The following is a 27,498-nucleotide window of genomic DNA, read 5'->3' on the forward strand; positions in this document are numbered from 1 at the left end:
GACTACATTGTAGCAATTTTGAGTTTATTAATGATACAGAAGCATTGTTGACCATACATGCTTAGACTTGCCTAGTTAAAAAAAAAATATATATATATATATATATATATATATATATATATATATATATACTAAGTGGAAATCATAGAACATCATTCAGTGTCACATTTAGGAAACGATTATAAGAATGGGTAGCCTGTTTCGTCTCTCTCGTGTTTAAATATCCCTCACTCAGTCCTTCGTTTGGCGAATAAAATACAGTTTTTCAAAATACAGTATTTCAGTTTTAAATACTGTACCAAAATATACTTTCTCTGTTAGCTCTTTGGCGCCCAACAATCGCACGCACGAGGACCATATCAAGTACAAATAATGGGGATGTGATAAAACTGAATGCTAATATTAAATATGTTGTATGTACTTGTATGACTCAAATTCACATTCATACATATCCTTAGTATATCTATATTTTAACGGGTAAACGAGTAACATTTTATATTTCGATTGTATCTAATATGCATTAATCAAAATATCTATGCCCCCCTCTTTTCTCATTATTGACTGTTCCATTTCATCCCGCTCGTGACGCCATTTTCCTTGTTGTTTCTCTTTCGCCAGGATATTTCAACAAACTTGGATACATGCATTTTGAACAAATATTCACAATAATCACTTTAAAGACCCACCTTCCCTTTATTGAAGGAGAAGGGGTATTTATTGAAGTTTTTTGTTTCGCTTTCTGAGGAAAGTTCCTGATTAGGCGACCATGTACATCAAACAGGTAAACTAGCGGCGCGAGCTCCATGTCTACGACCCGCTCTCTGAAAATGATGCTTGCGGCCTAGCCAGATAGCTAGCTTTAGCTAATAAGTATTGTAAATAAATTAACATTTACACGTAGCTAATTAGCTAGATATAGTCTACAATACTGCACTTAGAAAAGTAATCTACAAAAATTGTCATGTGCCGGATTGCAAACAATTCTGGATCATGTCTGTCAGTAGGCTAGTTAGCTGAGGTACTAGTAGTAGTGATGCTAGTCGCTAGCTAATGTTATAGTAGCTAGCAATATGTGGTAACTTTCTTCAATCCAGCTAACGTAACTAGTTAGTGCAGATAAGTTAACTATCTTGCCAGTTAGCTATCAAGACAAGCCATTCATAAAGTAGTCACATTAGCTAGCTATTGAGATAACGTTTGTTATTAGCTAAGCTAGCTCGGAAGATACTGCCCCATCCAGCTTGCATAACATTAGTTTGCCTTTTGACATAGCTAAGACGTTAGCTGGCTAGCAATTGTTGGCAGCTAATTTCAACATCATGTGAAAATAAACTATTGGTGGATGTCTGAATCGTTTATTCAATGCAATGTTGCTGTAACTAGCAAGCTTGGATCATTTAAGATTTGTGATAGCAGTTGCACTTCCCTTCTTATCCTCTCAGGTCATCATTCAGGGGTTCCGAAGTTACAGGGACCAGACTGTGGTGGATCCTTTCAGTCCAAAGTCCAATGTCATCGGTGAGATTCTGCAAAGTTTACTCTCTCCCAAAAACCTCTAGCTATCTTTAGTCATAAACAACACCTCACGATGTAGGTAGAGGAAACAATGGCCTGCTGCCTTTCCATCCATTGATTGATTGACTGACATTTCCCTCCCTGTATGTTGTTTTCTCACAGTGGGAAGAAATGGATCTGGAAAAAGTAACTTTTTCTACGGTATGTGCGCGCTCTCCCCTTCTGATGTTTTCTACCATATGAAATTAGAAGAATATAAAAAATGGTGATGCATTTATTTGCTGTATATAATACAAACAAATGTTTATTTTTCTTTCAGCCATTCAGTTTGTGCTCAGCGATGAATTCAGCCATCTTCGCCCCGAACAGCGCCTGGCCTTGCTCCATGTAAGTAGTGGAAGTTATACTAACAGTAATGAATATTATATAATCCTCAGTCTGTTGTTCAAATCAAAATCTAATTTATTTGTCACATACACATGGTTAGCAGATGTTAATGCGAGTGTAGCGAAATGCTTGTGCTTCTAGTTCCGACAATGCAGTAGTAACCAATGAGTAATCTAACCTAACAATTCCACAACTACTACCTTATACACACAAGTGTAAAGGGATAAAGAATATGTACATAAAGATATATGAATGAGTGATGGTACAGAACGGCATAGGCAAGATGAAGTAGATGGTATCGAGTACAGTATATACATATGAAATGATGTAATGTAGGGTATGTGAACATTATATTAAGTGGCTAGTGATACATTTTTTTACATCAATTTCCATTATTAAAGTGGCTGGAGTTGAGTCAGTAGGTTGGCAGCAGCCACTCAATGTTAGTGGTGGCTGTTTAACAGTCTGATGGCCTTGAGATAGAAGCTGTTTTTCAGTCTCTCGGTCCCTGCTTTGATGCACCTGTACTGACCTCGTCTTCTGGATGATAGCGGGGTGAACAGGCAGTGGCTCGGGTGGTTGTTGTCCTTGAGGATCTTTAAGGCCTTCTTGTGACATCGGGTGGTGTAGGTGTCCTGGAGAGCAGGTAGTTTGCCCCCGGTGATGCTTTGTGCAGACCTCACTACCCTCTGGAGTCTGGAGAGCCTTACGGTTGTGGGCAGAGCAGTTGCCGTACCAGGCGGTGATACAGCCCGACAGGATGCTCTCGATTGTGCATTTGTAAAAGTTTGAGTGCTTTTGGTGACAAGCCGAATTTCTTCAGCCTCCTGAGGTTGAAGAGGTGCTGCTGCGCCTCCTTCACAACGCTGTCTGTGTGGGTGGACCAATTCAGTTTGTCCGTGATGTGTACGCCGAGGAACTTAAAACTTACTACCCTCTCCACTACTGTCCAATCCTCAGTCTGTTGTTAACCCCATAACACTGTTATAACAATGTTTTTCCCTGTCACTGCAGGAGGGAACAGGTCCTCGTGTCATCTCAGCTTTTGTGGAGATTATATTTGACAATTCTGACAACAGGTTGCCGGTAAGTTTCTCACCAAACATGATTGTCGCCTTTGACTATTTAGTCAGTCATGTTTAGTTTGAGATCTCTCCGTTCGTTGGTCAATAAATTCACTCTCCCTCCAGATCGACAAAGAGGAGGTATCCCTCCGCCGTGTCATCGGCGCCAAGAAGGACCAGTACTTCTTAGACAAGAAGATGGTGACGTAAGTGGCTGTTGACTACACATCTGTTGTGACTGAGCAAAGATCGAAAATTGCCTCTCTGTTTGAATATGTAACTATCATGTAATCAGCAATCACGTATGTTGATTTTGTTCTAGTAAAAATGATGTCATGAACCTCTTGGAGAGTGCTGGTTTCTCCCGTAGTAACCCCTACTACATCGTCAAGCAGGGGAAGGTAAGACGGCACTATGAACATATGCTCTAAACAGGCTCCGTTGTGCAACATTCATTGGTTATTTGCTGCAAACATGTTTCTTTGCACCACTGTGCTGACTATATATCTGTTCATACAACCCAACGTCTCATACAATGATATCTTAAGTAACATGTTTTCCCCTGTTTGTAATCTGTGTCCAGAACAACCATATAACTTTCTACATAAATTATACAAAGGATAACTTTAATATGTTTCGTCTCTCTAATGGCTACCCAGACTATTTGCGCCTCCCATCTTTATGCTGTTGCTACTCTGTTATTAACTCTACCTACATGTACATATTACCTCGACTAACCGGTTCCTCCGCACATTGACTCTGTACCGGTACCCCCTGTATATAGCCTCGCTATTGTTATTTTACTGCTGCTCTTGAATTATTTGTTACTTTTATTTCTTGTTTTTTAGGTATTTTTCTTAACTGCATTGTTGGTTAAGGCCTTGTAAGTAAGCATTTCACTGTAAGGGCTACACCTGATGTATTCGGCGCATGTGACATAAAATTTGATTCATCATGTATCCAGATCAACCATATAACTTTATACATAGGATACCTTTCATATGTTTCCTCTCTTTATCCTGTATCCAGATCACTTTATACGTAAGTTATACATGGGTATCGTTCATGTGTGTTTCCCCTCTTTATCATGTATCCAGATTAACCAGATGGCTACAGCCCCTGATTCCCAGCGTCTGAAGCTGCTGCGTGAGGTTGCAGGAACCAGGGTGTACGACGAGCGCAAGGAGGAGTCCATCTCCCTGATGAAGGAAACAGGTACAATATAAGAACCAAAGTCTCTCTATATGTCTACGATGACACCATCTAAGACTCTGTTCACATGCATTCAGTCACCAGATCTAAGCAGAGGTATCCTGACTCACTACCTAAGATTGGTTTTTATTTAGACAAATTCAAAGCGTGCAGTTATCTACGGGAAAAAACAGTCGACTTTCAGACCTATCGCACAAACTTTCAAAGTAAATGCTGCTCTTTCAATTTCCAAATAATTTTCAGAGGAAAGGCTATATAATTTACTTCCCAGAATAATCATCTCCCTTTCCTATTACAAATGGCCCTTGGTTGGGCCACCACAGTAGATTTAACTGTAGACCTAAATAACATACTGGTGCTCTGTTTTTGTGTTTCCCCCAGAGGGTAAGAGAGAGAAGATCAATGAGCTGCTGAAGTACATTGAGGAGCGTCTCCAGACCCTGGAGGATGAGAAGGAGGAGTTGGCTCAGTACCAGAAGTGGGACAAGATGAGGAGGGCTCTGGAGTACACTATCTATAACCAGGAGCTCAACGAGACACGTGCCAAGCTGGATGAGGTAACAATATCTATTTTTTAAATCAACTAAATGTGTTTATGGAGTTTGGGTTGAGAAATGAATACAATTTGATTTGACAGATATTTATCATGGGCACAGGATGTCTAACAAAAAGTAACTTTCAGTTGGTAGGGGTTTGCTTTTGTGGTCTGACCTTTCAAATTCTTCCCTTTTTAAATGGCATTTGATATTTTTGATTGCATAGTTAACTGTTCTTTAAATTCGGTTTCCTCTTTCAGTTGTCCTCCAAGAGAGAGACCTGTGGAGACAAGTCCAGACATCTGAGAGATGCCCAGCAGGATGCCAGAGACAAAGTAGAGGTAAGTGATTCTGCATACAGTATTTGCACAGAATGGCTTGGAGTGTATATGGATGTGATCAGCTTTTCACATTACCGAGACAAACTGTACTGAGCTGTCATGGTTACGCATCCATCCACCACAGTACCTGTAACCATGCTGATAAGGACTAGGGGAGGGTTAGGGGAGGGTTTGGTCGGGGGGTGGGGCTCATCGCGCTCTAGCGACTCCTTGTGGCGGGCCGGGCGCCTGCAGTCTTTTTTTGGTCATCAGTTGAATGGTGTTTCCTCCGACACACGACACATGGTGCAACTGGCTTCCGGGTTAAGCGGGCTGGTGTTAAGAAGCGCGGTTTGGCGGGTCATGTTTCAAGGGGATGCGAGACTAGACCTTCGCCTCTCCCGAGCCCTTTGGGGAGTTGCAGCGACAAGACAAGATTGTAATTGGATATCACGAAATTTAAGAGAAAAGGGGGGTAAAACAAAAAGAGGTTTCTATCTTAGGGCTCTTGTGTATGCAAACCTGACCAGCTTTTTTTCTATTTCCTCTACAGTCAGTGTCCATCTAGTCTACGTATTATTCCTCTCATTGCCTCTTCTCCTCTTCCTTCCATTGTAGGAGACGGAGCGTGTGGTGCGTGAGAAGAAGTCTAAGATCAGTGCCATGAAGGAGGAGAAGGAGCAGCTGAGCTCAGAGAGACAGGAGCAGATTAAACAGAGGACCAAGCTGGAGCTCAAATCCAAAGACCTGCAGGAGGAGCTGGCCGGCAACAGCGAACAGAAGGTAGGGGAGCACAGTGGTGGGGTGGAGGGCGGGGTGAGTATGTGCGTGTTTGAGATAGAGAGTGGTGTGTGTGTGCGTGTATGTGTAGTTGGCAACAGTGAACCGAAGAAACGGGGCGGTCAGAAACCTCCTCATCTGCGTCACTGTGTGTGGGTTTAGATGTGTGTGTGAGACCCCCCCATCCTTACCTACTATGTACCTACCTCTCCATCCCCGAACGGGAGCTTCTCCATCTGCGTCAGTGATGATCCCCCCCACACCACAAACACCCCCTGCCTCTTCTTTTCTCCATCCCTCCCTCCCCCCTTCTTTTTCTCAGAGGGTAAGGACAGAAGCCTCTCCATCTGCGTCACTGATTCACCACACACCTCCATCTCTCTCCCCCTACTGCTAGTCTTAACCTCTCTTTCTCTCTCTCCCTGCATCGCTTCATTCTGGGCAGTGGCCCAAGGGAAGAGATCTGGCCCCAATCCCTGTGTGTGTTGCAGATTAGACAGCAGCATCTCAGCGAGGTTGGATTAGGCCCACCTGGCCGGGAGAATGTTGCAACAGCTTTCTTGTTAGCTTTGTTTTGTTGGGATGGTTGGAGGGGGGCGGGAAGAGGGAAGTAGGGAGAAAGCAGGTGGGTGTACCTGCGTCATCTGCCTTTCTGACTGCTGGGAGTCACATGATCCTATCTGAGTGATATGGATCAAAGCAGATTTTAGGAAGCTCTCGGGCTGCGACGACATTGATGAATGCAGCTCCCGGCACCTCTCTTCTTCAGAGGGGTTGGGTTAAATGAAGAAGACACATTTCAGTTGAATGCATTGTTGTACAACTGACTAGGTATCCCCTTTCCCTTATGGTTGACATATCTAGAGTAATCACGTGTGTAGATAAAATATCTGCTGGCGTTTGAACTTATTTCAGTGATGACCCCGCACACGTATGAGTATCCTCAAATGCCTCTGAGTGTCACCCGTTGTAACTATTTGTTTCTATTTAATAATAATGAATTCCTCTTCCAGAAACGTCTGCTGAAGGAGCGGCAGAAGCTGCTAGAGAAGATAGAGGAGAAGCAGAAGGAGCTGCAGGAGACTGAGCCCAAGTTCAACACTGTGAAGGAGAGGGAGGAGAGGGGCATCGCCAGGTCTGTAGGAAAACCCTACACTGCTCAAGGCTCAACAATGAATTAATCGTTTGTAATAGGCAACAACTTTTTTTTTAATGTATTAGTAAAAGGATATTTACTCATTTTCCCCCCATGTAATGTTAGTGACACCTGATGTTGAGCCACTAGAAAGTGAATGAAGTTGGTTCTCTTGTAATCCTCATTGGTGAAAGACTGGAGTGTCCAACATGGCACCTTATTAGTAGGCCACTAAATAAGGAATAAGCCCCCCCCCCTTCAGAATTGTTTTCTGAACTTCCCTATGTACCTTTTAACACCTCCTGTCATCCCTCGCTCCACCCAGACTGGCCCAGGCCACCCAGGAGAGAACAGACCTGTACGCCAAGCAGGGCCGTGGCAGCCAGTTTACTTCTAAAGAGGAGAGGGACAAGTGGATCAAGAAGGAACTCAAGTCCCTAGACCAGGCCATCAACGACAAGAAGAGGCAGATTGCTGCCATCCATAAAGACCTGGAGGACACGGAGACCAACAAGGAGAAGAACCTGGAACAGTATAGTGTATAGAACCTAACTCATGACTCATTAACAGTTTAATTGGAACTATTATGGTTGATTATAGTGCAAATGATTTTGTTTAAATAGAACGTTTTGATTCTGTTCTAGATTTCACTCTGTTCTATAATTCTTGGGATCAAGTTTCTATTTGACTGGTCTGTTTTTCCCTGTAGAAACTGGACCAGGACCTGAATGAGGTGAAGACCAGGGTGGAAGAGCTGGACAAGAAATACTACGAAGTCAAGAATAAGAAGGACGAGCTGCAGAGCGAGAGAAAGTAAGATCATGATCTATATCTTAATCATTTGTTTTGCTCCATCTTGTTTCTTGGGTTGAGTCATTGCACTGTTAGGCAAAGATATTGATTTGAACCTGTAACTCTTTACTTCGTCTTCTCGCTTTTCTTTCTTCTTTACTGCTTTTTGGTCAATGTTCGTTGAGTCATCGTTTGCGCTTTTATATATTGATTCTATCTTATAAATCGTAACTTTTTTTATTTTATTTTTTACTCTTTCCTCATTGAGTCATGGGTTTGCACTTTAAATATTTATTTACTGAGAAAATATGTATCTACTTTGTCTGGAATCCAAGACGAAGGCCTATAAGCCCTGACTCGATCTCCACTGTGTAAAAGGTTGGATGGTTGTTCCCCTTAAGACTTACATTCAGCTTCCGCCTGGCAACCTTTATTTCCTTACCAGACTGGTCTGCTCTGCTGTGAATGTCAGCATGCCTTTCCCCTCTCCTCTCCTTAACAATGGAGAGGTATTTATAACCCTGTGAGATGGATGCTGCCTGGTGCTTTGCACTGTGTGCTGTAGAGAAGGGCCTTGAGATACTGAGTTGTGTGAGGAGGAGGGAGAAGACCAGAGACGATGAATAGAATATGACATATGGGTCATTAATGTTTACAATAGAGCTGCTCTCAAAATTAAGGCATTTTCCTGGAAATGATTCAACAAAATGTGCATCTACAATATTTGCCCTGGCTGCATAATTTGGTACAATGTCTTTTGGACTGAATGACAAGTTAATGCATTAAACTAGCAGTGTGTTTGTCTGTGTGCCTCCAACAGCTATCTGTGGCGGGAGGAGAACGCTGAGCAGCAGGCCCTGGCAGCCAAACGAGAGGAGCTGGAGAAGAAACAACAGCTCCTTAGAGCAGCCACCGGCAAGGTCAGTGTGACCTCCTACCCAACGAAACACACACACACACACACACACACACACACACACACACACACACACACTCGCACCTTAGCATGCATTGTCATATCATGCATATCATCATCATACTGCCACCTGTAAGGTCAAAATAACCTCTCCCCTATTGCGTTAGATTGACCTATGAGTCATATTAATTATAGAAGACCCACCTTCACCTCTACATGAATGTCTATGTAATCCATATCATCCTACTAGCCTTATGCTAAACCATGTGTGGTAGTTCCATTTATCTATGAATTAATGCCAGATTAGATAGGACACACACCTTCCCCTTTACACGTGATCATACTAGCCTTGTGGTAAATCTTCTGAGGCAATCATAGATTACAAAGGTCACACCTTTACATACACCCATCCATTTATTTACTCCCTGCCCCACGGCCAAGGAGAAAGAATACACACACCTTCACACGGACACTGATTTCCACACATTTACTGTTTACTACCAGTCATGTCATGGGCCTGGTGTTACAGATGAATTACTAAGTCCACACCATGAAATGAAGGCTACACACACCGTCACACTACCTACTCAACCGATGGTCGATGGCTCGGCTTTAGCAACGATGAGTCACTGATGAAAGCAATCCCACCTGAACACTGAAGATTCACTTTGTGACTCCATTATTGGGGAAAGAGAGAGAGGTAGTGATTTTGTGACTCAACCAATTATTAGGGAAAGAAATTGCGTAGAGGTAAAGACAGTCTAACAAAGAATCAGCCCACCCCTTTCTTCCCACTCTCCTAGAAATCTACAGTGTATGTCTATGACTCAGCTGCTTATTACTTTTTCAGTCACACTCTAATCAGTCCTTTCTTCAATCAAAATCTCCTCAAAATGACGTTCTATCAAAATTCCGGGTGGTTAGCTTGGTGATTGCCGTCTTTACTTGCTTGAGTGGTCCGGTCGAAGCTGACTTATACCCGGGACGTCACAGAGAGTACTTATCTTTTGGACAACAGAATGTGGAAAATCACTATTTTCACCTACGTAGACTAGTGATGGGCACTATTATTATAAATATCCAAACGGACGTTAGTTTTCAATGACTTCCGAGAGTACATACAAAGATAGACCATGACATTTTAAGAAAACAACAGTTTGGCTGTTTTTATGACTGGGCCCCATAACAAATAAAGAGGTGCCGGTAGCCTACACACTTTTCACGCATGTGGCTTATTGTGGGTCAATCAAAGCTTCACTACCATCAAAGGCTCCATGTGTAGCAAGTGAACTGGGAGATTTCTAATCAATGCTAAATGGATTTAGAATGATGGAATTAAATTGGCTAAATTATGAGGATTAGGCTACAATGAGCAACCAACAGGTAGGCTGTTTTAATATCAATTGAGTTGTAGACAAGGACGTGGGGATCAAAACAAGTGCTTTCTTTAAAACGCATCTATTTCAACTGTCCGAATATCTCAAAAAAATTCAGGATATTATTCGAAATCTTTTCAAATGCCCATCCCTAATGAAGACACTTACGCCACAGATAAATATGCATTTAAAAAGTGTTGAAATGTTAAGGTAAATCTAGTTGTTTTTGTCCACATTAGGCCATTTTGAACGGTATTGACAGCATCAACAAGGTGCTGGAGCATTTCCGCAGAAAGGGGATCAACCAGCACGTCATCAACGGTTACCATGGCATCGTCATGAACAACTTTGAGTGTGAGCCCGCCTTCTACACCTGTGTGGAGGTCACCGCGGGAACCAGGTGAGTTCTTTTCTCCTGGATTGGAGGACACATTGGAGGAGAAGATCTGAGTTTCTTCCTCTCTGACCTCCGGGGTGTTTTGAGAAGGAGACGGGGAGAGGGGACACAGTGAATCGTGGAAAGACCATTGAGAAGGCCAGAGAGAAGCTTGTTTCCTCAATGTAAAAGTAACTGTTACTCAAACTTGTTGGCTCATACTCCTTCATGTCCCTCTCTCGACCAGGTTGTTTTACCACATAGTGGAGACAGACGAGGTGAGCACCAAGATCCTGACGGAGTTCAACAAGATGAACCTGCCTGGAGAGGTCACCTTCCTGCCCCTCAGCAAGCTGGATGTCAGGGACACCGCCTACCCTGAGACCAACGTAAGGGAATATTCTTGAATGGAATCGTCCTAAAAGTGTAACCAAGCAAAAAAAATCTAACATACCTCAAATACCGTACTATGTATTTGACCCAGGCCTGCTATGTCTTAGGCTCGTCAAAGAGCGTTAAACTGACCTATATTTCCTCTCTCTCTTCTTTAGGATGCCATCCCCATGATCAGCAAGCTGCGCTACAGCCAGCAGTTTGACAAGGCCTTCAAGCACGTGTTTGGAAAGACCCTGATCTGTCGTAGCATGGAGGTGTCCACCCAGCTGGCCAGGGCATTCACCATGGACTGCATAACACTGGAGGGTAGGTATCGACTAACGTGATCAAGATGTCAATTAATGTAAATGACACCAATTCTGGTCTGCCTTTTACAGTCTATGTTCAAGTAACTAGAGGTTTCTTGGTGTAGATTTTGAAATTTTACGTTTTTTGTTGTTTGTGAGTTGGGTGTTTTTCTGCTGCAGAGGTGACCAGCACAGTACCATACCAGTTAGTGTGCTGTGGGACAGTTTATTTATTTAGTTAATTGTAATTTAAAAAATTATTTTTCTGGTGTGTGATTTTGTTATTTATATATATATATATATTTTTTTTGTTTTGTTACTGTGTCTCTCAGGTGACCAGGTGTCCCACCGCGGGGCGCTGACAGGGGGTTACTATGACACCAGGAAGTCACGTCTGGAGCTGCAGAAGGACATGAGGAAGGCTGAGGAGGAGCTGGGAGAGCTGGAGGCCAAACTCAACGAGAACCTCCGCAGGAACATCGAACATATCTTTTAACTCCATTGTTAGTTTGTTGGTTAATTCATTCATACAGATCTTCCTAGTCCTCTAAATTAAAGACCCAAACTGATTTTTTGTTGTTGTAGGGCCTTATAAAATTTGATTGTTTTTGTCTAATATCCGCTTTGTTTCTCCCCAAATTCCGTTTTCTCCATTTTGTTTTTCCAGGTTTCTGTTTTCCCCTGTTTCTTCAAGTTTTCGTTCTCAAAATCACACTTAAAAAAAGGAAAAACAACTTAATTGGAAATGTGTATTTTTGGATGTAGTTACCCTTTTCATTCTAGTGCACACCAAACACTTGGCTGTTGTTTAAATCAAACCAAACTGTATTAGTCACATGCGCCGAATACAGCAGGTGTAGGTAGACCTTACAGTGAAATGCTTACTTACAAGCCCCTAACCAACAACACTTTAAGAAGTAAAAAAAAAAATATATATATATATCAGGGGATGCCGGTACAGAGTCAATGTGCAGGGGCACCAGTTAGTTGAGGTAGTATGTACATAGAGTAGAGTTCATTTGTGTTTTTGTAGTGCACGTGACGGTAGAGATTGCAAAACACATACTGATGCAAATAACCATATCATTCTGCCAGGTAAAGCATAGGCTACTTTGTAGTTAACATTTTAAATGGAAAGGTTTTCGGGAAAGCCCTTTCCATCTAACAAGACTTTTCATTAGCATCATCTCGAATGGCTACAACAAGGTGGTAGACACGCAGTTTTAGGAAATACGAATAACTAATGCATTCTGTTCATTTATTATGATAAACTTTGGCAAATTAATATTCAATACATTTATTTGATTCCCTACTAAGTTCAATGCGTTTTAAAATATTGTTGAATTCCGTTTTAATATCTGGATTCCATGATTCTGTCTGCGTTTTCCGCATCGGGGATTTTATAGGCACTGTTTATGTTTCTGATTAGTCAGGAATACAGGCATGTATTGATTTGTGATTTGACCCATTTACCATGGTCCTGTCTCAGTCTAGCTTGTCATACACTAACTCAACTCCCTACCTTACAGTGGACCTGAAGTGAGTCAGACACCAGAGATACTAATATGCCATTTTAGTCCTAAATACAGGGGCTCAGTAGGTGATGGTGTGTTGTCATCTATCTCACGCTAAGTTGGAGGAGATTTAATGTGTAAAAGATGAACAGGTTTCGTATTGAAATGGGTGGGATAGTGTGTGGTGTTTCATGTCATTTAGTTGTAAAACATGGGGATTAAGCAGGTAATGGAGTGTCTCATGTTTTCCTCTCCCTGGTTCTCAGGAGGTTGTGTGTGATTGGCTGGTTGGAGGGTATTTCATGCCTCCAGGTTATGTCTTGAACCCAGCAGGAGGGAGGAGGTGTGTGTAGGTGGATGTTGGAGGATTACATGTATAATATGAGTGTGTGTGATGGCGAGCCAAAGAGGATTAGCTAGAGTGTGAGAGAAAGAGGGAGAGCAAGAGCATTGCCCTCAGACCTCTTTCTCTGTGAGTCACTGGTAGCAGGCAGCACCACGCCGTGTGTGTGTGTGCGCGCGCTTGAGTTGATTGTTGACATGGCATCACTCCTGTAAGCCCCCAGCAATGAGTCAGAGGTTCAATCAATGATTTTAAAAGGATGTTTATTTATATAGATATATTTTTTTATCTACACCACCTCTGGCCCTTAGGTAAGCTTGCCATTAGGGAGATGCCTGTCTGTTTTATTTTAAATCAGTCTTTAAAGGGGCAATCTGTCATTGCTACATAATTTTTTGACTTATTAATTATGATATGGACCCATTGAATCAAATTTAGAAATGACTGATGAGCTTAGTTCACCTGTCATACCCCCCAAAAATATGCCAATGTTTGTAAACAAAGTAAATGTAAACGAACACTATATAGACTCAAAACATGGTTAAAACTATAATTTTGATATCATGGACCGTCAGTCCTATGCATTTGAGAGCGGTTACATTTCTCCAGCCCTGTCCCTCAGCTTTTAACCCAAACGGGCAAGGAGTCCAATTTTTTATTGTTTAAATTGCTGATGGCCACTTCAATTATATGGAAAACGAAAGATCTATCTCATGTATTAAGTATGTTCCTTAACCCTCCCCTGTATGTATCAACAATGAGATCTATAGGTTATATAGGTCCTACTTGTTTATAAAGTATGTTCCTTAACCCTCCCCTGTATGTATCAACAATGAGATCTATAGGTTATATAGGTCCTACTTGTTTATAAAGTATGTTCCTTAACCCTCCCCTGTATGTATCAACAATGAGATCAATAGGTTATATAGGTCCTACTTGTTTATAAAGTATGTTCCTTAACCCTCCCCTGTATGTATCAACAATGAGATCTATAGGTTATATAGGTCCTATTTGTTTATAAAGTATGTTCCTTAACCCTGCATCACGTATCAACAATGAGATCGACCAGCTGATGAACCAGATGCAACAGATTGAGACCCAGCAGAGGAAGTTCAAGGCCTCCAGAGACTCCATCCTGTCTGAGATGAAGATGCTCAAGGAGAAGAGGCAGCAGTCCGAGAAGACGTTCATGCCGAAGGTGAGGTTGATTTGGACTTCAATGTGTCTCTTGGTTTCTATCGGGCCCTATTCAAGGGAATCATGAATAAAATGTAGCCGTAGTTGACTGAATCAGACCTTGATCCAGTTCAGCGTTATGACCAAAAAATGTCCGATTGTTTTGAGATTCAGAAAAGTACCGTACACATCCAGGAGGATGATAAGAGGGGTGTATTTATATACCCTACAAATGTCAGTATTATGCTGCCATGACAAGCACCCCGCCTTTTTACATTTGAGAAAATGCAGCAGTCTGAGAAGACATTCATGCCTAAGGTAGCCTATAGTTATATAGCTAACTTTATGATTGTTGCTGTCTTCTTCTGTCTAGACTTCTTGAATTATCTTGTACATGTAGTCCACCAGTTGAACACATGAACACATTGCTGCACTGTTCTAGCATAAACTGTGCCTGCTGCTTGCAAACCAAATGTCATCTTTTGGGCATTGATAAAGTAATTTCAACCCATTTAATCTCTCCTCACAGCATCACTCTCTCCAGTCTCTAGAGCCCTGTCTCCATTCCATGGAGTCTACCCTGTAACTCTTCCTCTCTTCAACTATCTCTCCTTTGTTCTCTCCTCACAGCAACGTTCACTGCAGTCTCTAGAGGCCAGTCTCCATGCCATGGAGTCCACCAGGGAGTCTCTGAAGGCTGAGCTGGGGACAGACCTGCTCTCTCAGCTCAGTCTGGAGGACCAGAGACGTGTTGATGACCTCAACGACGAGATCAGACAGCTGCAGCAGGTAAGGAGACAGTTAATGAAACACTACAGGGGGAACAAGTTTAAACGGGGCACTGTGTGGATGTATGTGGTGTTTGAATGGCTGGATAGCTGGATGGTTTTACCTACTGTTAAGACCTTGACGTCGAAATCAGACCACTCCAACATGTAAACATTACAGCTAGAGACAGGAAACACGTTTAAATTGGGGCACAGATTATATCTAGAATGAATGAATTACATTTTTATTTTTGTCATCACGAATTGGCAACACATCCCTTGTGAATTAATTGACACATAAACAAACATTGCAATACCACAGTGAATTATTGTAATGATCATTCTTCTTCTGTTCTCTGCATTACGCATCGCATAAAGAGTGAAACAAGTTCAATCAGTACATAATATTAAATAAGGTTATCCAAACAATAATTATATTCCTAGAGCAGTAAAATCATACATGCATATACAGATAAATAAATACATATTAAACAGAAGGCATTTAAACCCAGTCTGGCACAAAGAGAAGATTCATTTGGGAGACAAGCCTATACACAATCTATATACACACGTACAATTTACCACATAGAAGGTAAACATTTTTACAATGCAATTATAGGTAGCCCTTTTCTTTTACTCCAGTCTTTATCTACATTTTCCACAAATGGAAATACACAATGGACCAAAGAAAATGTTGTTTCTTCTCATCGCTCAGCCACATGATGCCAGGGTATATCTGGTGTGCTTTCTGGAATAAGAGCAAGCGTATATCGTGGTAGGAAGGGCAATAGAGGATAAAATTAGTTTCATTCTCCATTTCTTCGAGGTCATAATAGTTACATAGTCTTTCCTCTTCCATTTCACCACAATACCGACCTGTTTCAATACGCAGAGGCAATATCGCTGATCTTACCTGTGCACATAGCGATCTCTTGCTTTTAGGTAGGTTATGCATAATATATCTCTCACACACAAATTCACCCATAATCAAACAAAAGGTTCTCAATTTGGGGTTATGATTAATCTCCACCCATTTTTCCCCCAAATTGCATCAATAGTTGTTTTTTAATCATATCTATGTCTATATCTATGTCCCGAGGGTGTGGGAAACCAATCTGTACGATAACATTTCCCATCAACCCGTCTTTAACAAACTATAGGCTAAAAGATCCCTATTTACAAAATCAATGTTTTAATTCTATTTAATTTAACCTTTTATTTAACTAGACAATACAAAATCAAAAGCTTTCTGGAAATCAATGAAACATGCAAAAGTAGGCTTCTCTTCGTGTAATCTATTTCTGATTATTGTACAGACCGAGAAGATATGATCTGTACAGGCTGGACTTCTGTTTTGTTCTTCCACCAGAATGTTTTTATCCTCCAAAAAGGTCAATAGCCTATTGTTGAGGATGGATGAATATAATCTATAAACTGTACTTAATAAACTTATGCCTCTATAGTTCAATGGCACTCTCGGGTCATTGTTTTGAAGATATGGGAATGGGATTCACTATAGACTTGTATGGCAGTATACTGTACTCCAAAAAAAATTGGAGCAATTATTATTAATTATTATTATTTTTGTATTTTTTTAACCTTGATTTAACTAGGCAAGTCAGTTAAGAACAAATTATTTTTTACAATGACAGCCTACCGTCAATTTAGGGGATTTTTAAACCTCATTAGGCTAAACACTTAGCCTAAACACAATCACTTTCTTAACTTTTGCAGACAGCTCCTCATTTAAGTACGGGTTACATATATACGAGGGATCTGACATTTTATTTTCCATTTTAGTTCTCTGGGAACATGTGTCTTTATAAAATGATTCCTCAAAATATGCTACATTTTCAATACCTGAGAACAATCTAGCAAACCCCTTCTCCCACTCCTTAAGAACCTGTGTAATATCAGAGTTCAGCCCCCTTGAGGATTTATTGTCTGTATCCCCTCAAGGTGTAATAACTGCCCTCTCTTATATCTCCATTTAAATAGGTGCAGTCTTTTATCAAACACATGCTCTTTTTTTCTTAAATTCCTTCCTAAAATGTTCTCTTGTATATTCCTATCTTTACACTGTAAAAATAAGTTCTTAGCCTTGTGCATTACTGACCATAGATCCTTTAGCTTATCATTCCAATAAGACTTGTTCGGCTTGTAAACTTTCCTGGGCTTCTTTATTCACATACTTTTTTTTCCCATATTTCAGAATATATAGTATCACAAAATGTTTCATACCACACATCTAAATCAAATGCTGTTTCTTGGCAAGGTATTGATGAGTTCCACCAGAGCTCTACATGCCAGTTCAGAACATAGAAAGTCATTTAGCACATGTATCTTATTGTAATTAGGCCTGTACTGGGTATGTATCTGCTTGTAATTAGGCCTGTACTGGGTATGTATCGTCTTGTAATTAGGCCTGTATGGGGTATGTATTTGCTTGTAATTAGGCCTGTACTGTACGGGGTATGTATCTTCTGCCCCGAATGATGTATTACCTGGTTGAGAAAGTTTGTGGATGTTATCAAGAATACAGACAGTGATTGAATGAATACCAAAAGTTCACTTGATTCTAATTTATCACCCTGTCCCTGATGATAGAAGAAAATGATGGCTTATGATCATTTCCCTGTCTTGTTCCTTCCGTTGTTATATCATACATGGATTGTTAACAGCTTTGCCTTTTTGATACAAAAACACCCTCAGACTCACAGTCGATTTTTAAGTGTCCTCGATGAGTTGAGCGCTAGCTAGCTGCGGTGGTGTGGGCACTGCATTCACAGCCAACCACACAGACACACTACCAGCTGCTCACAATGACCACCTCAGTAGCCACCTCAGCCGTTCTATCTGCTAACGTTATGCAATCGTCCCCGATTATAGAAATAGACTCATGTTCTGTACAGGAGTAGGTAGACGGGCTGTGACCCTCAGTCTCCTCTCTCTTTCTCTCCCCGCCTGCAGTTCTTTTCATATTTTTTTTCCTCTAAATTCATTTCTCTTTCTTTCTTATGAAGGCTCCTTTGTTTGGGGTGTGAGTGGGGGGGTACGCTCTATTTCTCTCATCTATTCTATTACAAACAGAGGGAGTCTCTCTCTCTGAAATGTGTTCTGTATTTTGTTATGAAAGATGAGGACAAGAATGTTGAACAACAAACATGATTGTTGTGTTTGTGTGTGATGTATTGTTGTATGAAAGGAGCAATTCATCATGTTATCTTTGTGTGTAGGACAACAGGCAGCTGCTGAATGAGAGGATCAAGCTGGAGGGGATCATGACCAGGGTGGAGACGTACCTCAATGAGAACCTACGGAAACGCCTCGACCAAGTAGAACAGGTATGGTGTTACACAATGTGCAAAACTAAACCTAGAACAAGTCCGGTTCCACAGTAGAGGTACTGTTCCACAATTTTCCAAACAGAAACTAGAACCGGTCCGGTTCCAGAATGTCTAGATGGGAACCTAGAACAGGTAGAATTCCATATCACAATAGTGACATTTTTATTATTATTTTTCATTTATTTAATCTTTAACATTTTTTCAGTCAGAATTTATTTCACAATATCTCGTGACCCCACCCCCACATATTGACACAACCTTAAAATTGCAGCATTAACTTTTTTACATCAACAAATAACCTTCAATTCATTACATTTTAATCTGTTATCAAAATGAAAAGAAACCATTAAATAAATACTCATTAAAATGTCATTTTTCTAAATATCTTTCTCAAAAACGATTGTATGTTGTCCCATACGATAATCTGTACCGTTTATTTTTTTATTCCCGACTTTGAATACCACTGCTGTAGGAGATGTATGAGCTGAGAGAGACATAGGGAAGCGCTTGTAAATGTGTTTGTTACTCCTCATTAACTTCTTTCTCCATGTGATCCTGTAGGAGTTGAATGAGCTGAGAGAGACTGAGGGAGGCACCATGCTCACAGCCACCTCCTCAGAGCTGGAGGGAATCAACAAACGCATCAAAGATACACTGGCACGCTCCGAGGGTAGGTCTCACACACACACACACACACACAGGCATTAGCAATATAATGGAGCTCACAGGAAGTATTGTATTGGTCTCTCTTGAACAGTAGTACGTTATTTGACCTGAATTGATGAAAACCTACACACAATCGTCAATATCAATAGAGGTACAACTCAAGTACAATAGTTACGTCTTCAAAGTGCCAACTGTCCCTGTTCATCCCCCAGACCTGGATGTGCTGATCGACAAGGCGGAGATTGAGGTCAAGGACCACGCCAAGAGCATGGACCGCTGGAAGAACGTAGAGAAGGAACAGAACGACGCCATCAACCATGACACCAAGGAGTTGGAGAAGATGACCAACCGACAGGTCCGCCTTTTCAATCGTCAGCTAAATTAGAGTTCAGTGTTTCCATTATTTTGGATAGATTGGGGGTAAAGGCCCTGCAATAGACTAGCATCCTGCCCAGTCGGTGTACAGAAACAGGAGATGGGCTCCTGCTCCTATGAGCCGTTCTGGCTCGCACAAACCAAGGCTACTTACTGTACCTTATTCGGATGCCCATTGACTGACCCCATGACGACGCTAATCTTCCTGCAGTCCATACACACGACTAAAAATACATTCGACATAAGACTTGACCATTTATGTTGAAAGACGACAGATAAGCAGATATTAGAATAGTTTAAAATACCTGATAGGTAACACCTGTTTTTGCGCCTTGTGTCTCTGATCATTGCTGATGCTGTGTGGTAATAAAGTACTGTTACTACTCCTACTACAGGGCATGCTGCTGAAGAAGAAAGAGGAGTGCATGAAGAAGATCAGGGAGCTGGGGTCCTTACCACAGGAGGCCTTCGAGAAGTACCAGACCCTCACACTCAAACAGGTGAATTCTCTCTCTCGGAATAAACACACACACACACACACTCTCTCTCTAGGAGTATAGACACACACTCCCTAGGGATAAACCTGCACACATACTCTGAACACACACTCTATAGGTAAACAAACTCTCTCTCTCTGGACTCCCTGTCCTGTTTATAACTTTCAGGACTTTGATTAGAAGCCAAAGCCAAACAGTCACGACGACAATAATCTCAGAGAGCCTCCTCAAGCCTCGACCGAGGGGCCAGGGCCTGGTCACATACACACGGCTGAGACACCGCCCACCCACTCTCACACTTATGAAAGCAGCAGCAGCCACCTCACTGTGACTCAGAAACCTAGTTAGCCGGCTCCTGCCGCCAGACATCCCTGGGCACCTCGGTGTGTGTCGAGTGGGCTGCTGGCTCATCTCTCATAAGTGTGTGTCTCCTTGACCAGACTAGAAATATCCCATACTTCGTGAGGATGAGCGTTAGCTTCCTTAATCTTTCTCCCCAAGACATTGAGTTTTGATTAGCTGGCCAGGTCAGATAGTGGATTCTAGAAGTGGATGAAGCCAAAGGATGATAATCTACCTCTTATACAGCCTCTCCTTTTGATAGGTCTCTTGACTTGACATAGAAACTGAAGATTATTAATAGTTTTGAGTGTCTTGGAGGGATACGTGTCAGAGTTGGGATTATGTTTTTTTCAACTCCTCTTCATACTCAAGAGATGATGATTAGAAATATCCTCTTTGGCACTTTGCCATCGAGCTTTTCGACGGAATCGTGTATGTCTACAATACAGCATGTGTAGTAACGCGTTACCTCGCCTCTTCATCCAAATGTTCCTCTCCACAAGTTGTTCTGTAAGCTGAAGCAGTGGAACACAGAGCTGAAGAAGTACGGCCACGAGAACAAGACATGTTTAATGTTACCCTAACTCTCTCTCTCTCTTCCTCTCCCTCCCTCTGTAGCTGTTCCGTAAGCTAGAGCAGTGCAACACAGAGCTGAAGAAGTACAGCCACGTGAACAAGAAGGCCCTGGACCAGTTTGTCAACTTCTCTGAGCAGAAGGAGAAGCTGATCAAGCGCCAGGACGAGCTGGAGCGAGGACACAAGTCCATCATGGAGCTCATGAACGTGCTGGAGCTCAGGAAGTACGAGGCCATCCAGCTCACATTCAAACAGGTACGTTATCCTCACTGGGAAAGTTACCAACCCCATCATTAGGTGACGGGTGCGCTTCAACCCTTGAATCAAAACCTCAATCGAGTATCAAATTGGTACGCTTTCAACCTGATTTACGTCTCTAACAGACTGTGATGCCTTCTGCACATACACCTGTACTCCTGAGCAAGGTCTCAATCAGAGTATTCAACCCCCCGAATAAGTCCTTAACCTTCAACACAAATGTTCATGATTTAACCCGAGCCCGTACGGGAGTTGTAGCGATGAGACAAGATAGTAACTACTAACAATAGGATACCACGAAATTGGGGAGAAAAGGGGGGTAAAATAAAAAAACAAAGAGAAAAAAAACAAAGTGACTAACCATATCATGACAAATTCCATCTTTCCTCTGCTCAGGTGTCTAAGAACTTCAGTGAGGTGTTCCAGAAGCTGGTTCCAGGGGGCAAGGCCACCCTGGTGATGAAAAAGGGTGACACGGAGGGGGGTCAGTCCCAGGACGAGGGGGAGGGGGGCACCGACAGCGAGAAGGGCTCAGGCTCTCAGAGCAGTGTGCCCTCTGTAGACCAGTTCACCGGAGTCGGCATCAGGGTAAGAGTATTTGTGGACCGGTGTGTGTATGTTTGAGAGTGAACCCGAGAACCACGAGAGAGATTTGTGACAAATAGTGAAAATGTCATATGTACTCTGAATAGCTTTTATATGGTATTCTTTTTTCCCAATTTTACACAAAGTAATCATGCATGGACAAGAAATGATTAGTTTCATTATTGACTATTACATTATCCTAGTTTGCTGTTGCTCATGTCACCTTTTCTTCCTAATATTGAAAAAAGGTTTCCAGGTTCATGTAGAACAGGGATGTTGAAGGAACTCAGTTGGGGTCTTAAACTAATGTTGGAAGGTAGAATACACAAGTTGAAATGTCTAAGTGTAGTTGAGTATCGTCTGTGTTTGCGCGTATCACCATACACCACGGTGGCATGACCTTCATGTGTGCAAGACTAGTCGATTAGGCCATTGCTCAAGGAGAGAGACAGTCGGACATTGCGGCACCAGGAAGGCCTAGCCCATAAAATATGATAGAGAACGGACTAATAACTATGTAGCCAATTCAAAACATATCTTGTACCCTCTAGTTGTGTATGTAGAAAGTATTCATACCCACATTTTGTTGTTACGTCCTGAATTCAAAATCAATAAACATTTAAATACATATCACCCATCTACACACATGCCCCATAAGGACAGTGAAAACATGTTTTCAGAATTTTTTTACTAATTTATAGAACATTTTATACAGAAATATCTCATGTATATTTGCCCATTATTCTTTTAAAATTCTTTAAGCTCTGTCAAGTTGGTTCTTGGTCATTGCTAGACAGCCATTTACAAGTTTTGCAATAGATTTTTAAGCCAATTTAAGTAAAAACGATATTAGTCTTGGTAAGCAACTCCAGTGTATATTTGACCTTGTGTTTTTAGATTATTGTCCTGCTGAAAGGTTCATTTGTCTCTGTGTCTTTTGGAAAGCAGACTGAACCAGGTTTTCCTCTAGCTCCATTCCATTTATTTTGATCCTAAACTCCCTAGTCCTTGCCGACGACAAGCATACCCATTACATGATGCAGCCACCACTATGCTTGAAAATATGAAGAGTTGTACTAAGTGTTGTGTTGTTGGATTTGCCCCAAACATAACGCTTTGTATTTAGGACAAAGTTAATTTCTTTGCCACATTTTTTACAGTTTTACTTTAGTGCCTTATTGCAAACATGTTTAAAAAATATATACCGGTATATATATTCTTACGTGCCTTTTTTCACTCCGTCATTTAGATTAGTATTATGGAGTAACTACAATGTTATTGATCCATCCTCTGTTTTCTATCACAGCCATTCAACTCTGTAACTGTTTTAAAGTCACCATTGGCCTCATGGTTTCCTTCCTCTCTGACAGCTGAGTTAGGAAGGACGCCTGTATCTTTGTAGTGATTGGGTGTATTTATACACCATCCATAGTGTCATTAATAACTTAACCAAGCTCAAAGGGATACATTTTTACCAATGGGTGCCCTTTGCGAGGTATTTGTGGTTGACTGTGTTTGAATTTCACTGCTTGACTGAGGGACCTTGCAGATAATTGTATGTGTCGGGTACAGAGATGAGGTAGTCATTTATGTTAAACACTATTATTGCACACACATAGTGAGTCCATGCAACTTACTTGTTACACATAGTGAGTCCATGCAACTTACTTGTTAATCAAATGTTTATTCCTTAACATGTTTAGGCTTGCCATAACAAAGGGGTTGAATACTTACTGATTCAAGACATTTCAGCTTTTCATTTTTTATTATTTACAAAAAACACAATTCCACTTTGACATTATGGTGTATTGTGTGTAGGCCAGTGATACAAAATCTCAATTGATTCCATTTTAAATTCAGGCTGTAACAAAACAAAATGTGGAAAAAGTCAAGGGGCGTGAATACTTTCCGAAGGCACTGTATGTGTATATCCTTTTCAATAATATTCCACATGTGTTTCTCTGGTCTTGCCCCCCTCCAGGTGTCGTTCACGGGGAAGCAGGGGGAGATGAGGGAGATGCAGCAGCTCTCTGGAGGTCAGAAGTCCCTGGTGGCCCTGGCCCTCATCTTCGCCATCCAGAAGTGTGACCCCGCTCCTTTCTACCTGTTTGATGAGATCGACCAGGCCCTGGACGCACAGCACAGGAAGGCTGTCTCGGGTAATAACACCACTCATAGCAAATAAATACAGCATATTGTATACAACACAACCACTCACAGACGGCCTCCCTTGGATAAGAAGAGATGGAGTAAGTGTGTTGAATTTACAGCTAGCCTTTCTGTCTTGATTTTCAATGGGTGGCAGGTAGTTTAGCAGTTAAGAGCGTTGGGCCAGTAACTGAAAGGTCGCTGTTTCAAATCCCCGAGTCAAGTCGGTCGATGTGCCCTTGAGCAAAGCACTTAACCCTAATTGCTCCTGTAAGTCACTCTGGAGCGTCTGCTGAATGACAAATGTATCTGTAAAATAAATGTTCTGACTTTAATAAGTCTGTTGAATTTACAGCTAGCCTTTCTGTCTTGATTTTCAATGTTCGGCCATCCACAACCCTTGCCTGGCTGCCTGAACTCCTTGCTCAGGCCAAACGCTACTCCCATGGACGTTAGTTTCTTCTCCACAATGAGTCTGGATCTGAGTACCTCCCCAAAGATTTCTAGAACTCTAACATGTTGTGATTGGTCCCAGAAACGGATGGGTTGGGCCAGAGCCCGAACACACTTAAGCAAAGCAGCAATTTGAAAATTTGTCATTGGCTTTGATACTCTTGATTGGTTAGAAATGAACCAATAGCTGTTGACTTTGTTTTGTACAACACCCATCATTTTGACGTCCTCACAAATGGCTTCAATGATGGCAGTCATATAGAGCAGTGGAAGAATTCAGTTTGAGTCGTCAGGCAACCACAATCCTTCAAGCAAGCATGAAGAAATGTGAGCATTATAACATATCTATAAATCTCTTATCCTTACCAGTGTGTAATGTGTGTTCCAGATATGATTGTAGAGCTGGCGGGCCATGCCCAGTTTATCACCACTACTTTCAGACCTGAGCTTCTGGAGTCAGCCGACAAGTTCTACGGAGTCAAGTTCAGAAACAAGGTGAAGTTACTTAAACGTTTATACGTTGGTCCACATCGGTATGAATGTGTGGGTACTGGCTACTCCCTCCCTGGCTAGTTTTAGACTAGTTTAATAACCTCTGGCATTCAGAGACGTGAAAAGTATGTTTCATAAGATGGTTGTCTCAGTGGAACTCAGACACAGGCATTGGTCACTCACTGTGTGTGTGTTTCCAGGTGAGTCACATTGACGTGATCTCGGCAGAGCAGGCGAAAGACTTTGTGGAGGACGACACTACCCATGGTTAAGAATAATCAACTCTTCCTCATCCACCTCCGTAGTGCACTGCCTAACTCTGAGCCTTCAGTCTTCTCCACTCCGACAGAACTCAACCAGGACTCTATGGTCAGCCATTATTGGAATCTATTCCCATTCTAGCGTCAGAACTCCCAGGTCCATCATCTAGCGTCAGAACTCCCAGGTCCATCATCTAGCGTCAGAACTCCCAGGTCCATCATCTAGCGTCAGAACTCCCAGGTCCATCATCTAGCGTCAGAACTCCCAGGTCCATCATCTAGCGTCAGAACTCCCAGGTCCATCATCTAGCGTCAGAACTCCCAGGTCCATCATCTAGCGTCAGAACTCCCAGGTCCATCATCTAGCGTCAGAACTCCCAGGTCCATCATCTAGCGTCAGAACTCCCAGGTCCATCATCTAGCGTCAGAACTCCCAGGTCCATCATCTAGCGTCAGAACTCCCAGGTCCATCATCTAGCGTCAGAACTCCCAGGTCCATCATCTAGCGCTCAGTAGCTCCACCACTGTTCCCTCTTCTATGACATCGTTATGACGACATCCATCGTCTTAGTGGCCAAGGAGGGGAAATAAAAGTTCATTTTGTTTTTTTCTGGCCCGTTTTTATTTTATTTTTAACAATGTTTTCAGGTGGTCATGTTGATGTTTGAGATGAGGGTGAATTTCAGTGCTGGCGCAGCCTTTGACCTCATTGTTTATTGAAAATGGAGAACCTTTCAGATTTAAATGCATGTTCTTTTTTTATTTGAAACTGTTGGTCTGTGCTGATGTTGTGCTGAGGATTTTTCATCATAAATTGGTTGGTCACTTTGAATCTCAAACTGTGAGATATAGTGAAAGACAGAGAAATAATAACCCGTTTGTCAGAATAATCTTTTTTAAGATATGACATATTATTAACTTGTTGTAATGTCGTTACCAGAAAAATGGTTTGAAACAATCTGAATTTTTTTGTATTCTTTCTTTTTGTTAACAGTGTCTTGGCATTCCCTGTTGTAGGTCATTATCTTGTAACCAGTTAGTTCTACACTGACTGCAGCATTTTAACTATTTGTTCTCTCCATGTTACTCTATTAGAAAACAATAAAAATCGTATAAGGACATTTCCTGAAGAGAAGTTGTGTGCATTTGTAGTGAAGTAAGTTGTAGTGTGACATGTGATCTGTGTATCATTATACCACTGGGTGGCGCTAGGTCACAAACTCTTCACCTCCCGAACCATACATCTGTCTGGTAACTACATGGACCATGAATAAGATGAAGTTACACCACGAGGTGTAACGAGGGACCTATAATATACATAGTGAATGTCTAGAGGAGTGGCACAGAGATTGATTTGTGATCATGGCACTTGATATCACCAAATGAGCCTACTGGTGTTTCATGCTGTAGGATGTAATATCAGACATGGGGATCATATCAGTGAAGAGGCTAGCTACCAGAAACCCAGCTGAACATTCAATGGCCACCATTGAATGAATTTCATTCTGCCATGCGGGGCACCTAAATATGACAAAGAAAATATATTTCTACCAATGAGCCTGACAGTATTTCTGACGTTGGTTGATAAGATGTCAATCTGAAACCGTATAGTGGTATGACTAGTCAGGAAGGTAATGAAACCCAGATTAACATCTGATCAATGGCCCTAATTGAACCATTGAATGGATTTCAATCTGCCAAGTGGGACACCCAGAAGTTAATTGTGATTCTCTCGTCTCCTCACACTTTTTATTTTCTGTCTGATGAAATCCCCATGACCTAGCCTGGCCCAACGTCTGTTTGTGCTGTCTTGCCAGTTAGTCTCTCTGGGACCAGGGTAACCCAGTGCACTGTTCATGAATGTGAAAGGGTGAGACCCCCCCCCCCAGACCGTGTACCCAGAGTCAGCCAGACATCTGGGATAGATAGATAGTCAAATGCTTAATGTCCCTACTGACCGTGACTACGGTACACTGATTACTGACCACCAGACTCGTCTCACACCCTGCCAACAGAACACCTCATACCCCTGTGCCCTGCCAGGCCCAAGCCATTAGCCAGGGAGCAGGCAATACTCCATACTCTCTCACTGTCCTTAGTCAGCTGATCTGAACTCTGTATTTTATCCAAGTGTCAAGTAATTGCTGTCAGATGATCTGACATCTATCCAAGACTACCTAAGCAATGTTGCCCCTCTCTCGTCAGCTGAAATCAACTCACACCCCCTCCTCTTCCTACCATCCATTCCCTCTGCCTCCTCCCGTTCTACTAAAAGATATATCTATCATATTTAAATACAGTACTCTTTTCCTTCCCTCCACCCTCACCTCTTACAGAACATATAAAATCATGTTTCCAACCTCCCCCACATCCTCTCTTCCTCCCCTGCAGGTTAGTGTTTTTTCTTCAGGAGGCAGCTCTGCACGGTGGTCACTAGCTGGCAAAGCCACAAAGTCATAACAGTGGACCTAACCTTAACCACATTGCTAACCACATTGCTAACACTAATGCCTAAACCTAACCTTAAATTAAGACTTTAAAAAATATATATTTTTTTTTACAGAAGACAATTTCGACTTTTCAGCTGGCCTATCTAAGGGGAAGACT

General features: G+C 41.9%; 1 protein-coding gene across 1 annotated transcript; it reads left to right on the forward strand.

The window, feature by feature from the left end:
• Positions 1-555: 555 nt before the first annotated feature.
• LOC110493427 (structural maintenance of chromosomes protein 3) lies at positions 556-26,012 on the forward strand. The gene is made up of 30 exons (XM_090195634.1): positions 556-781; positions 1,443-1,518; positions 1,678-1,716; positions 1,835-1,902; positions 2,917-2,988; positions 3,093-3,172; positions 3,289-3,367; positions 4,064-4,181; positions 4,560-4,735; positions 4,975-5,055; positions 5,653-5,817; positions 6,828-6,949; positions 7,275-7,488; positions 7,659-7,762; positions 8,562-8,661; positions 10,273-10,433; positions 10,657-10,798; positions 10,961-11,111; positions 11,425-11,575; positions 13,994-14,147; positions 14,756-14,914; positions 18,129-18,236; positions 18,801-18,909; positions 19,118-19,260; positions 19,676-19,780; positions 20,738-20,950; positions 21,350-21,541; positions 23,520-23,697; positions 24,528-24,634; positions 24,832-26,012. The coding sequence occupies exons 1-30, from the start codon at positions 767-769 to the stop codon at positions 24,901-24,903; spliced, it is 3,654 nt and encodes a 1,217-aa protein (XP_090051760.1). The 5' UTR covers positions 556-766; the 3' UTR covers positions 24,904-26,012.
• Positions 26,013-27,498: the final 1,486 nt, after the last annotated feature.

This window comes from Oncorhynchus mykiss, chromosome 13 (assembly GCF_057628025.1).
Source record: "Oncorhynchus mykiss isolate SJ-2025 chromosome 13, ASM5762802v1, whole genome shotgun sequence".
In the NCBI taxonomy this organism is placed as follows: Eukaryota; Metazoa; Chordata; class Actinopteri; order Salmoniformes; family Salmonidae; genus Oncorhynchus; species Oncorhynchus mykiss.